At 47.8% G+C, this 14,222-nt stretch overlaps 1 protein-coding gene across 1 annotated transcript; it reads left to right on the top strand.

The window, feature by feature from the left end:
• Positions 1-11,390: 11,390 nt before the first annotated feature.
• Positions 11,391-12,770, top strand: LOC117021522 (gap junction alpha-3 protein-like). Its single transcript, XM_033104743.1, has 2 exons — positions 11,391-12,554; positions 12,648-12,770. Exons 1-2 carry the CDS (start codon positions 11,391-11,393, stop codon positions 12,768-12,770), a joined length of 1,287 nt encoding a protein of 428 aa, XP_032960634.1.
• Positions 12,771-14,222: the final 1,452 nt, after the last annotated feature.

Genomic DNA, 14,222 nt, shown 5'->3' with positions numbered 1-14,222 from the left:
GCAGAGAGCACTCTGAATATTTCTGAGCTTAGGAAAGGTCACTTCCAGCCTGCCACCGGGATTGGAGGCAGGGTGACATTCTGGTGTTTCTTCCTGAACTGACCTGACCAGATTTGAACGTGACTGTTTCTGACGGAGTAGGGAAGACTCAGCTGTGTGCTCAGACATGTCTTATTAATGTTTATGGTTAATGTCCGTATGGGCTTAGGGATGCGTTTAGGTGCATTATAGCCCTCATAAAATAGGACACAGACATTAGCAGTGTTTGATGTGTGCTTGAGTCCAGAATACTTTTTAACTTTTTATGGTCAGTCAGCGTCTTTCAGTGGAGACCATCCGTCGTCTCCTGTGTTGAGAAAAGAGATGTATCTTTTGCCCACTTTAAAAAATTATGGTAAGGTATACATAACATAAAACTTATCATATTAACAAATTTTAAGGGTACATTTTCGAGTACATTCATGGTATTGTGCCAGCATCACCACCATCCATCTCCAGAGCTTTCCATCTTCCCAAACTGAAACTGTTCCCATTAAACACTAATTCCCCTTTCCCCCCCCCAACCCCCCAGCACCGACCAATCCAGTCTGTGTCCCTGTGACCTGACTGCTCTGGGGCCTCATGGACGTGGGATCACACAGTGCGTGTCCTGGGACTGGCTTATTGCACTGAGCATAATGTCCCCTGGGTTCACGCACGACGTAGCAGCTGACAGGATTTCCTTCCTTTTTAGGGCTGAATGACATCCGTGGTACGTATAGACCACACTGTGTTTCCCCAGCATCTGTGCTTGGACGCTGGGGTCGCTTCCCCCGTCAGCCACTGTGAACAGTGACGCTGTGAGTGTGGCTGTGCAAACCTCTGTTCAAAGTGACATGTCTCTCTTTTGCAAACACCAGGCAAATGGGAAAATTCCTGCTTTCTTGAGTTATTGTGATTCAAAGTTGCCCTAAACCTACATTTTCAGTTTGGAAATGTAGATTTCACAATTAATAAGGGGCCTGAAAAATGTGAGTGGAATTTCCCCCAACAGTTTAAGGGAAATAAAGCCAAAGACACTGCAAGTTTAAAGAGTTGCTGTGTTCACATTAGATGATGACTTCAAATGCTTTTTAAAATAAGTGATTCCTCCCACAGCTGAGTGATGAGTAAGAAGTCACGTGACTGTGGCATTTACAGTCCTAGGTGGTGAGATTCCAAAATCCAAGTGACAGAAACCCGAGGGAAAACCTACATAAGAACCTGTGCAAATTCACTGACGGTAACCAGAGATTATGGGAGTTTGCTCATATCGCTCATTGCACCACTGTGAGAGGAAGTCGTGTATGTGTATGTGTGTTTTGTTTTTCATTTATTTTCCGGTTACCCGAACAAAGCAACAATGGCACGATACCCACAAACTGGAAATACAAACTGCAGAGCCAGGGGGACAGTCAGGCTTTATGGAGGGTGGATGTGCCCATGCAGTGGCAGGACTGTCATAAGGGGGCTGGTGCTGGCTGGGCCCCCATGGCTCAGTGGGCCCAGGGGACTGGAAGGAGGCAGCGCCCTGCAGTGACATCTGCTGACAGCAGGTGGCAGCAGCGAGCGGCTCCCCTGTCACTGTAGGTTCTGGTCTGGACCCTGGGCTCTGAGATACCTGTCACCCAGTCATATTACCAAGTGGCAGAAAGAGTCCTTAGTGGGTTATTCAGCTTCTCAAAGAAACAGAAGAGGCCAATCTAACCACTAGTCTGTGGCTTTTTCCTGGTAAAACCCTGCCATTTCCATGACTTCGCTTTTGCTCCTGAAGACCCCCAGGAAGCACTCTTTCCTTGGCAGAGAACAGAGACTGGAACATACACACCTGGTGCTCATACGGAGACTTCCGGGCAGGGCTGACAAATGGGGCTTCCTCTTTTGACTCTCCATGTCTGCACTTACTTTTCAACACAAATCATTTTAACTCCATATTTTAATGAAAAGTTTAAAATAATTGCAATATATTATTTCCATATTCCCCTCTGGAATCCCAATAATAGCTGTAAGGAGACTACAAGTGTTATGAACTTTTAGTTCTTTTGTGATCAAGAAAAAAACAAATAGAAAGTAGTGTCATACTTGTCAGAGAGAATAGAGTATCTGAAGACCCTCTAGAATATATTTCTCAACTTAAGGATACGGAGTCTACAAAACTACCACCTACTACACACATACACCTCGAGCTCCAGGGGGAAGAGGTCTCAGATTGCCTGTGGACGCTGTGTTCTTCTCCTTGGCACACCTGAACAGGGAAGCTCTCCAGGGCAGGGGGACTGCTAATCAGAACAGCCGGCAGCCCCAGGGTAGGCAGCCCACTGGAAGACGCTCCCTGGGGATTTGAAAAGACCAGAGACTCCGGTTCTGCCCGGTTCCTGCAGTAAATCCGCTCTGGCAAAGGGAGCTATGAGCTCCTTTCCAGCTGTTAGAGGAGCCAGCGGAGTTCAGTCCCCTGATATCTCTGAAAGTCCCTGGGTGGATCCAGGCTGCGTGGGACCCTGTGGAGCGACCACAATGTTGAGCGTTCTAGGGGAGTGGGACAGTCACAGGCGGGGATGGGTCCTTCCTTGCTGGTGGCCTGTGTCCCAGGTTCCCTGTGAAGTGGTTGATGTCAGCCCTGAGGAGGAAAGAAGACAGACCTTAAACCCTACCCAGAGTCCAGCAGGTTAGACTGAGGTCCTGCACGGTTACCAGGACCAGTGCGAACGAGGGACCCCGCGGAATCCTCCATTCACCTTGGCGGTGCCAAGTCTCAAGCGCATAGAAACAAATGCTTAAAAACACGGGAAGCCCTGTGACTACGACCCCACTGAGCCTGCTTAACTCCAACCAGGCTGGGGGCGCTATTTATAGACCCCGGGGCTGCGTCCCCAGAGCCTGGCTATTGGCGAGACCGCACCTGCTGCGCGTGCAGGTCTGCGCCCCGGGCCAGAGGAGGGAGCCGCCCGTCCCGCGGTCTGCACTCGGGAACCTGCCGGGAGCGCCCAGGAGTCTCGGGAGGTCGGGTGTCACCTGGGCTGTGCTGTGCGTCTCCGGGTCACCCCTTCGCTGTCAGGGGAGAGCAGCCACCACGACCAAGGGCCCCTCGTATTCCCTTAGTTGTCAGAGGACCACAGCCCCTAGGGTCACTGCCCCCTGCCCCTCTCTTCCCCTGCCAGGGTACAGGAGCTAGCAGGCCTTACGCCCCTGCTCCTACCCGCAGGTGTAAGGGGCGGCAGCCACCTGAGCTGGGCACCCTGCCGGGCCTACGTGCCGGGTGTGGGGAGGCTGGGGCTGCTCCCAACTGAGGTGAGGGTGCGGGGATGCTGCGGGTGCAGGTGGCGATAGGGATGCGGGTGCAGGTGGGATGCGGGTGGGTTTGGTGATGCGGGTGCACGTGCACTCTGAGGTCGTGGAAGGCGGAGCAGGGTGGGCTCAGGGTGTGGCCGGCAGTGTAGTCTGCGGTTACCTGGAGCGGTCCCGCACAGGTACAGGTGGAGAAAGTCTCGGTCAGGATCGGGAGCCCTACTCAGAGCAGCGCGAACCGGAGGAGCCGGTAAGGGCGCTGGGTGGGGTGGGGTGATAGGCGGGAAACCTGGACCGCTGGAAACCAGCCCCTGGGAATTCTGCTGGGGATCTTTGGGAAACCATGGGTTCAACAGGGCTGGACAACGGCTTGGGGACCTTCTGAGGACCCTTCGGGGTAACTGAGGTCCCTGGGTTGCTGGAGGTGCCTGCAGAGCTGGGTTCTCAGCTGAATGAAGGCTTTCCTGGGGGGCGGCGGGAGGCTGGGCGCGTGTGGGGTGGGGAATGCTCTCCTGGGGGTGTCTCCCTCCAGTAGGGGTGCAGCACTTACTCTAGAACTTCATGTCGGAGGGGTCCCAGGACTATGTAGACCCTGGAGCAATTAGTGGCCACACAGCTGTGCAGGAGGAGGGAGAGATCCCCCCAGTCCAGCGGCGCCAGGCTCTCCATTCAGTCCCTTGGGGTTGTTAGGAACGATGTCGCCCCCTATATCCCTTTAAGAAGCATTTTTAAAGTTTTTGTTTGTTTGTTTTGTTTTTTTAAAGAAATCCTTTAGCGATAAGGGCCAGAGACTCCCTTTCTGCCCCGTTCCTGCAAAGGGAATTCTGAGCTCATTTCCAGCTGTTAGAGGAGCCAGCGGAGTTCAGTCCCCTGATATCTCTGAAAGTCCCTGCGTGGGTCCAGGCTGGCTGGACCCTGTGGAACGACCACAATGCAGAGCGTTCTAGGGGAGTGGGACAGTCACAGGCGGGGACGGGTCCTTCCTTGCTGGTGGCCTGTGTCCCAGGTTCCCCGTGAAGTGGGGTGATGTCAGCCCTGAGCAGGAAAGAAGACAGACCTTAAACCCCCACACGGAGGACAGCAGGGTAGGCTGAGGTCCTGCAAGGTCTCCGGGACCAGTGGGGGGGGGGGGTCCGGGGGACCCTCCAGTCTCCTTCGCGGGGCCAAGTCTCAAGCACATGGAAATAAATTCTTAAAAGCACAAGAAGCCCTCTGACTGTGGCCCTGCTAGTGTGCTTCACCCGAGCCAAGCTGTCTGCGCTATTTATAGTCCTAGGGGCTGCGTCCCCAGCGCCCCGCCCGCGTCCCAACCGCATCTGCGGCGCCCTCCGGTCCGCACCTCGGGCTGGGGAAGGGGGCCACCCTGGCGGCTGTCTGCACCCTAGTCCTGACCGGTAGCTCCCAAGAACCATAGGCAGGGAGGACGGGCGTCACCTGGTCGGGCCCTTCGCCCCCGGGTAACCCCTCCGCTCTCAGGGCGGGCAGCCACTAGGGCCGGGCTCCCTTCTCGTCCAGGTGCAGGTGGGGGTGGGGGTTGGGGGGGTGGTCTGGTCCCCATCGCGGAGGGAGACCGGTGGGATGCAGCTGCGGGTGGGTGCGAGTTTGAATGCAGGTGGAGGTGAGGGTGCAGATGCCTGGTAGGTGTGAGGCTGTGGGATGCCGGGCCAGGTGGTGCGTAGAAGGGGAGCGGGCGCGGGAGGCGGAGCTCAGTGGGTACAGGGTGTGGCCCGCGGTGGGAGCCGGGAGTCCCAGGCGCTCCGGGGAGGGTGGGGGGACCCGGGTCGACGCGTTGAGGACTGCGGCCTGGCCGCGGCGCTCTGGGCCGCAGGGATGGCCGCCAGGATGGGGAGACCCGGCTCCGTCGTGGGCGCACGAGTAGAGAAAAGTCTCGGTCCTGAACCGTGGGATTCCTAATCCGTGGAGCGCAGGCGGGTGGAACTGGTAAGCACGTCGCGGGGGGTAAGGGGACGCGCGGGACCCGGAACCCCGGATCACTGGTTGGAAACAGGCCCCTGGGAATTCTGCTGGGAATCTGGAAAATTGTGGGCGCAGCAGGCTGGACAGCGGCTTAGGGACCTTCTGAGGCCCCCTGGGGTAACTGAGGTCCCTGGGCGACTGGAGGTCCCTGCAGAGCGTGTTTCTCAGCTGAGTGAAGGCCTCCCTGGGAGGCAGCGGGAGGCTGGGGGTGTGTGGGGATGTGGGGAGAGGAATGCTCTTCTGGGGGTGTCTCCCTCGGGTAGGGGTGCAGCACTTGCTCTGCAACTTCAGGTCTGAGACGCCCAGAACGATGTAGACTCTGGAGCGCTCAGTGGCCACACAGACGCGGGGGAGGGAAGGACAGAGGGGCTCCGGCCGGTCCAACAGCTCTGGGGTCTCCGCTCAGATCCTTGGTATTTTTAAGAATGATGTCGCCTCCCCCACATCCCTTTAAGAAATGTTTTAAAGTTGTTTTTAGAGAAAACCTTTAGCGATAAGTGCCAGGACCCGACTCTTGACCTATATCCTGATCACAGTGCGTTCAAGTGCAAGAGTGGAAACCGCTTCTCTGACTTGCAGTGAGCCTGTCTTCTAGGGGCTGTCCTGACAGTAGGCGGCAGGCACGCCTGTTGTTTGCTTTGCTGTCTGCGCTCTAGTGGACAGAATTGGTCCCAGGATGCAGAGCTCTGGCTTATGAATATTTGTAACCCAGGCTTTAGAGATAAGTGGGGTTTCTCTCTTTTTTTTTTAAATCAAGATATCGCCAAAGTATGCCATTTAAAATTGGTAATATACAAACAGCCCAGATTTGAATGATACGTTGGTCTCCGTGACCCATGAATTAAAAATGATGCTGACTTATGATCTGTGGGTCATTTCACTGGCAGATCATCTGTGGGCTATGAGAAGTATTGCCAAACAGACATAAATAATAATGAGGAAAAAGGGAATTCATTTCCCAAAGGTCAGTGTGTTCAAAGTAAACATCAACTAATTTGGCAATTTTTCTATTGGTGCACAGTTTGGTTCACGTTGAGATAAGGGAGATGCACATGTTCCTGTAACGTAATTCACAAAAGTCTCACTACTATATCAATGAGGCAGTACCAGGTAGGTTAACCATCAAAAGTTGCCTGGCTCACAGCTGTCTTGAAATAATGTCTTGTAACAAAATTTCATGGTTTGCTAATGAGAAAGAGAATTTTGACACAGTTTCCTTGAATGTTACTTACATTTTAAGTGGTGTTCATTTTCTTAACTAAAATAATTTTACACTATATGTTTGAAACTTAAAATTAATTCTCTGTATTTAGTACAGCCATTTTATAAAGCCTCATGCATGTAAAGAATTTAAACTATAATTAACATGTTACCATTACTAGAATATGCACCTAACACAGAATAAATAGGATATACATATTTTTAGGATTTTACTTCAGTATCACACATTGGTAAACACATAGCTTGTGTAATGTTATGTTAAGTGTTATGTTGTCAGAACATTCTAGATAGTGGCAAGGCCTTTGAGAAGCATTTTACCCTATGCAGAAACCCTGGTTCTGTCTTGATTAAGGCACAATCTCCACCTCCCACCCCTCCACCACATCATGGCCATTATCAACACTATGTAACACTTGTCATATTATATTTTGATCAGTTTTTTATAAGTCTGCCTCTGCCATAGATTGTGAATGAACTCCCTGAGGGTAAGGACCATATCCTAATTATTTTGGCATCCTCAGTGTATAACACAATGCCACACACATATAGGTGTTTGATAAATGTTTCCTAAATTGAAGAGGAAAAAAAAATCCAATACATATGACTATATACAGTATATATGTGTCTCTAAAAACAGTATGTTTTTGCAATTTCAATGTAATGTTTAAAGGCAATAAAATAGTGATAAACTTTCATCTTAATCTTTATTCTTACAGTGGTGGAAAATTCTCCATCATGATAACTAAGTTAGTACTTTACTGCTTCCTTTTTAAAATCTCTGCATCTTCAAATGTCTTAGTAATTGTTGATGTCAACAGTTTCTTCACTCACTTTCTTTAATTTGAAGAATTAGTGATTTTATTTAGATTTACTGTTAACAAGCTAATGATACTAAATATAAAAATCACTTAATTTTTTTCATTCAGAACACCTGATTATCTCCATGAATTAGTGCTCATTTATTCATGAGAGTTGATTTCCTATTAGCTTTAAAATGAATCTTTTTTTTCTAGAACAAAGAGGAGATTTCTGGTTATGTACTAATAGAAGTAGAATTGAATACAAAAAGTGAAATTATATGTATACTATAGAAATTATTATTTCTGCAAAAATAGAAAACATTTTGACAGATGTGATTTGTGTCAGTAATATAGAGTAATAAAACACCATGATTATAAGAATGTGATGTTTTGCTCACTAAGCAAGAGTAAAGATAATACCTGAATTCCCTTTAAAATAGTAATTCCAATTTATATGATGAAGTAAGTGGAGTGTTGTTAGCATATCACTGATATTTAACAAATTTAAACACTCTGGACTGGAAGACAAGAGCAAAGCTTAAAATGTACTCTAAGCCTTGTTTCCAAACATATGTTTTAAAGTGTGGTAGAGAGATGTAACTGAAAAGATAACTGTTGTCATCTGAACAGCCGGCCTGGTGCATAATCCCATGTAGTCATATGGAGGGGAAGGTACACTGGGCCTGGCATTGTCCAGCTGGCTTCAGCTCTGTGGGCTGTATAACCTGCGCCAAATCACCACTCCTCTCTGGGCTCCATTTCCCAATCTATAAAATGAAGAGGATAAACCACTTCTGAGATTCTTCTAGCTCTAAACTGCTATGAGTCCATATTTCTCCCATGGATAATGAGTAAGAATCCTGAAAGATGTGATTTGGAATTGTATGACGAAAGTACCTTATACCCGACCGTGCTGTGGTTAAGAAGTCAGTGTGTGTGTTCTACTCTTCAGATGGGCTAAAGTTGGTCCTGTTCAGAGCCGTGGTGCACCAAAGCACCCTTGTAATTTTCTTTATCGTAATTTACCCTGCCCAAGCCACCCTTCATAAAGTGGTGTACAGGTGAATTTATTTTTAATTTAAGGGTATTGACTTTCTTAAATTACTCAATTATTAATATTTTGAGGACTAATGTTGAAACATGTTACAACTAATGCATCACTGAAATGTATAAATAAAACGTTTGGTAAGTGAAATTTTCTGATGGTATTCGTAGGTCTTTCTGAGAAGTCATTTAAAAACCTTATTAATTTTCTAAATGGCAGGACAAACTTGAGGGTAATGTAGCGGGGGAAATATTTGGAGGGTTGGAAAGGAAATCCGGTGGGGCAGGAGTCATCCTGGAAGACAGCCAGGGTTCCAGTTCCACTCCAGACTATCCACGTTTTTCTGTCAATTGAACTGAAGCTGGACTGGCTGTTAATTTTCTAGCTTAATGTTAGCACACTAATTGTGGAAAGGATGATTTAATCCTGATTTCTGGAGGGAATGATTATTTACAGTATTTCAAGAAGAATAGTGTGGATAAAAAGTTATGTGTGTGTTGAATTTTGCCATTCTTGAATATATAACATTGAAGACATTTGTTTTCAAACTAGCACAGTTGTTCAAATTGCTTCCAACTTAATTAATTCCCACTAAGCTTTTAAGTTACAGAAGGTCAAAAACAAAAGAAAAACTGATGAGTTCTTCCCTTTGACTAAAGATGAAGAATGTTAACTATATTAACCTTAGCCAAATACAGACTTAAGTACATATGGCTTTTCGGGTATTCAAAAATGATTAAAATCCCAACACAAAAAAGAAAATATAGGATAATAATAATAATAAGAAGAAGAAGAAGAATAAATGAATGGCAGGCACTATTATAAGTGCTTTCCATGCATTCTTATTTAATAAATAAAATAAGTAGATTAAAAATAGAACTTAGTAATAATTTTCTGTTTCTAGAGATTTATTCTCTGACAATAAAACTACATAATACCAGCAGCACTTAAGAATTATTAATGAAGAAGTTGGAAAATTAGAACTTTAGAACTTCACTAACTCAGTGGATTCTGGATGAGAGTGATGTTTCTTGCCAGATATCAGATTATTCAAAAGTTAAGTAAATAAAACCCATGTATTTTTCTATTTAAAATTAGGGAAGGAATGCCCTGAAAATATACAATGTCACACTAAAATAAAGGATACACTTACATTGTAGAGTGTATTTTATAATAATAATACGAGTAAATTAAACACTAGTAAAAAAAAAAAAACCTAAAATCTACATCTATTTAAAAGATCCATAGGAATATTTTTGTAGGTTCATTCTATATAACACGAATATACCATATGTGATAAGACATTGGAAAAAATAACAAAATAAACCCCCATTCTTTTTCAAACATATCAAAGTTAGTTCATTAATAAAAGAAAAACTTCTAGAAAGACTGCTATTTTAGAAACCTAAAATAAATAATATTTGGAACCAAAGGAAGCTAACTACAAATATCATAGAGTTTCAAAATCATAATAAAATGCCATGAATAATTTTATGCCAATAAATTTGAAACTGAGATGAAATGGAACATTTTCTAAAAGATATAAATGATAAAAATTCACTTAATACACAGATGTACAATAACAGGCACATCCATGTACACAAGAACATATGTATACATGCAGGTATCTGCATACATAGGTACTTGCATGATTGTGCACGTCCATATATACATGCATACACATATGCACATACATCTGCAAACAACTTTGCATGCATGTACATGATACATGGTCATACACACTCATCTACACACACATCTACCCACATGTAAACATGCACATAGTACACACATACAGATGCACAGTCACATGTGAACACACACAAATGCAATACATGTATATACGCGTGCATGTACACAAATGCACACACTTTCATATGTGCATACATTCACACCTATGCACATGTGTACAAGCATTGTACATACAGGAACACGTGAGTACACATGTACATGCAATTAGCATGTGTGCACTCGTGTATATTATAGACACTTGCATGTATATGTACATGTACGTGCATGCACACATGCAGAAGTACACCTACAGGCATACATGTACCTGGCACATGTATAAAACACATGTATACGGCCATCTACAGGAACACACGTATACTCACATGTAGGTGTACACACATGTACACGTAGTCACATATGTATACACATAGGTGTACACATGCATGTGTATATATATGCATGTGTGCATGTGCAAGTACCTGCACATATATGTAAATGCACATGAACACTGAAGCATTGGCCCATACAGGCACACATGTGCATGTGCACATCCATGTATGAGTGCACGTGTACACTAGGGGAACACATACACACAACACATATGCACATACACATGCATATGGGCATGCAAGTCACTTTCGCGCATATGCACTTGTACACACTCACACATATACACACATATATCTACTCGCAAAAGTGCAAATACATGTAAACATGCCTGTATGTACCCAATATGTTCATGTACAGTCACACATGTACACATATATGTGCATGCACTCGTGTACATTGCTTACTTGTATAAACTTGCACATGAACACACATGTATATTCACACAATTATATGCACATGCATTGCACATGCACGTGCACACACGCACAAACACATGGCTACACATTTGCAAACGTGTACAGCGCTACACACATGTAAACACAATTCACATGCATATATATCTGCTTGCTTGCATGCATACACACGTGTATACACACATGTTCGTGTACACTGACACCCATGAACATCCACACATGCCCATGTGATGAACATGTATGTACATGTGCTCTCATGGAGGTACTCACATGCTCACCCATGTACACATGCATGTATGTATACACATACACATCGACACACATATTGACACATACCTGCAGAGAGCTCTGCACCACAGATCCCGTGCGTATTGGACAATAGACATTCAATGACACATTTCCAACCCCCATGCACAAGGACACCTGCCCCTGTGGGTGCTTCCACTACAGCTCACCTGTCCCACCTGTGTATTAACAAGCGTGTCCTCTTACAGGCTGGCAGTGTGAGCAATGGGAGACTGGGGCCTTCTGGGGAAACTATTGGAGAATGCACAGGAGCACTCCACGGTCATTGGCAAGGTCTGGCTGACAGTCCTGTTCATCTTCAGAATCTTGGTGCTGGGAGTTGCTGCGGAGGATGTGTGGGGAGACGAGCAGTCAGACTTCACCTGTAACACGCAGCAGCCGGGCTGCGAGAACGTCTGCTACGACAAGGCCTTCCCCATCTCCCACACCCGCTTCTGGGTGCTCCAGATAATCTTCGTGTCCACGCCCACCCTCATCTACCTGGGGCACGTGCTGCATATCGTGCGCAGGGAACAGAAGAAGAAAGAGAGGGAAGAGCAGCTGAAGGGAGACAGTGACCATGGCCAGGACAGGCCCCCAGTACGGGATGACCGGGGCAAGGTCCGCATTTCCGGGGCCTTGCTCAGGACCTACGTCTTCAACATCGTCTTTAAGACGCTCTTTGAGGTGGGCTTCATCGTTGGTCAGTACTACCTGTATGGCTTTCAGCTGAAGCCTCTCTACCGATGTGACCGGTCGCCCTGCCCCAACACCGTGGACTGCTTCATCTCCAGGCCCACGGAGAAGACCATCTTCATCATCTTCATGCTGGCCGTGGCCGGCCTGTCCCTCCTTCTCAACGTGCTGGAGCTCTACCACCTCGGCTGGAAGAAGCTTAAACAGGGCATTACCAACCACTTTAGCCCAGACGCCTCTGAATTCAGGATGAGGGCCTCAAATGCTGGGGGTGTGACCCCACCCCTCTCCCACTCTTTTTCAGGTACCATGGGGTTCACACCTTACTACACTCACTCTGCCTCTTCCCCGGAACAGACCGTGACCACAGACAGTCCCAGGGTCCCTACCGCGTCACCAGACTTCGCCATGAGAGCACTGTCACGGTGGAGAGGCCTCCCTGACATGTTATATGACAGCAGCCACAACCTTCTAATGGCAGAGCCAAACTGGGGGGTGGCCAAGCAACAGATTTCTGGGAGGAAGGCCTTCCTGCCAGTGTCCACGTCTTCCTCCTTGACCCCTACAGGCAGCCCACCACCACACCCTCGCGAGGGCAGAGCAGGCAGCAAAGAGCCTGTCCTGTTGGAGCATGTGGACAGCACCAGCCTGGAAGACAGCAGATTGGAAGTGACCCCAGACGAGGGGGAGCCTGCAATGACCCCCGAGCGGGAGGCAGCAGTGACCCCCGAGGGGGAGGCAGCAGTGACCCCCGAGCGGGAGGCAGCAGTGACCCCCGAGGGGGAGGCAGCAGTGACCACCGAGGTGGAGATGCATGTGCCACCTTTGCTCCCCACTGACCCCAGACCGCCAAGCAAGGTCAGCAGTTCCAGCAGCAGTCGGGCCAGACCCAGTGACTTGGCCATCTAGGGGTGGGCTCTCCACACAGCTTTATAATGACCTCCTTTCTAGAACCCAAACCCAAGTGCACTTCAGCCGAGCAGGTAGACAGCCTGAGGGGACAGAGCAGTAGAGCGGGAGGAGGGGATCACTGCAGGAGTCAGACTTCTGTGTCAGCCCTTGCTATTCTTAGCACTGGAGGTGCTTTGGGGAGAACATGGATGCTTTCTGCGGGGAGGTGGGGGCAAGAGGGGTGCAGGGCTGCTGGCCTTTGAAGATATTCACGGCCGCCCCACCACCCAGACCCGGCCGCTGCTGCAGGTGTTGATGTCTCTGAGGTGGCCGCTCTGCGGGGCTGACCAGCACCCACTTCAGTTCGGGGCATTGGGTTATCTGTCCCTGCGCTCTCCAGACGCCAGCAGCGCACTCAGCTCCACTTCTGTTTGACACTTTTAGCTCAGAGCTGACTTTCATTTGGGGTATTGTACAACGAGCAGCTCCCCTCCAGAGGCTGAGATCCGCGGGCCAGGGTACACAGGTGGCTGGGAAGAAAGCAGGAGGAAACGCAGCCACACTTGAGATCATTTTGAGCAGCTGTGGAAGCAGAACTAAAAGTGTGGCAGGGACGCCTCTGTGTTGATTTCTAAGTGATATTTTGTGCTTTGAGTGGTCCAGGTAGCCCATGTCCCCACTTTGTATCTTTCAGGACAAATGAAAGACAAACAGTATTGTTACCGTGGACACTGACCGAGAGGGTGCTACTTTGTCCCAGAACCAGTAGTAAGGATTTGAAAGAAATGCTCCAACTTCCTGAGTCAGCTCATTACTCTGAGAATGTCCCAAATAAAGCGAAAGCAGGAAAAACTTAAGTGCCTTTCAACTACTTGAGGTTGTGGCGTTTTTGAATGGGAGGTTAGAGGTTTACTCCTGCTGCCAGAAACATGAATTGTACACATGAATCAGTAACCTACACTTTTTAACTAGAAAAATAAACCTCTCCATGTTTCCCAACCATTCTTTGTGGGCAGCCTGTTTCTTTCTACAGTGTGACTAAAGTGTCTGGGTTTTATCCCTGTGTCGTGCGTGTTGGATTTCATGCACGTGCCTGCTCGTCATCCCTGTGGATCACTGCTCTGACCGGGGAGGCTGTCAGTGTGTGGGGGTGTGGCTGGAAGGTGGCAGAATATTCTGGACCACACACACGCTGCCATGTCCCAGTCACAGTGAGTCTGCACCTACGAGCAGTGGTGACGCTGAGCCTGGTTCTTGTTACACTTCTCACCTCCAACAGCCAGGGAGTGTAATGACCCTTATTCAGAAAACACCCTCCCCTTTCACTCTGATCCATTGCTTTTTACGAATTCCTTTAATTTTTGCTGATTCTGTTACGACCCACCAACAATTTGATGACAAGTTTATGATTTCTTGTTCTCAGATTCTTGTGAGCACCTGGTTCATTCATGCGTTCAGCTGGCTGTGGGA

Source organism: Rhinolophus ferrumequinum, chromosome 4 (genome assembly GCF_004115265.2).
Source record: "Rhinolophus ferrumequinum isolate MPI-CBG mRhiFer1 chromosome 4, mRhiFer1_v1.p, whole genome shotgun sequence".
NCBI classification, from domain to species: Eukaryota; Metazoa; Chordata; class Mammalia; order Chiroptera; family Rhinolophidae; genus Rhinolophus; species Rhinolophus ferrumequinum.
This window is presented reverse-complemented; position numbering and strand designations above follow the sequence as displayed.

Excerpts from the sequence above, each read along its gene's own strand:
- LOC117021522 (XM_033104743.1), top strand. The coding sequence starts at position 11,391 with ATGGGAGACTGGGGCCTTCTGGGGAAACTATTGGAGAATGCACAGGAG. Across the intron at positions 12,555-12,647 it reads CCCCAGACGAGGGGGAGCCT|GCAGCAGTGACCACCGAGGT; the intron begins GCAATGACCCCC and ends CCCGAGGGGGAG.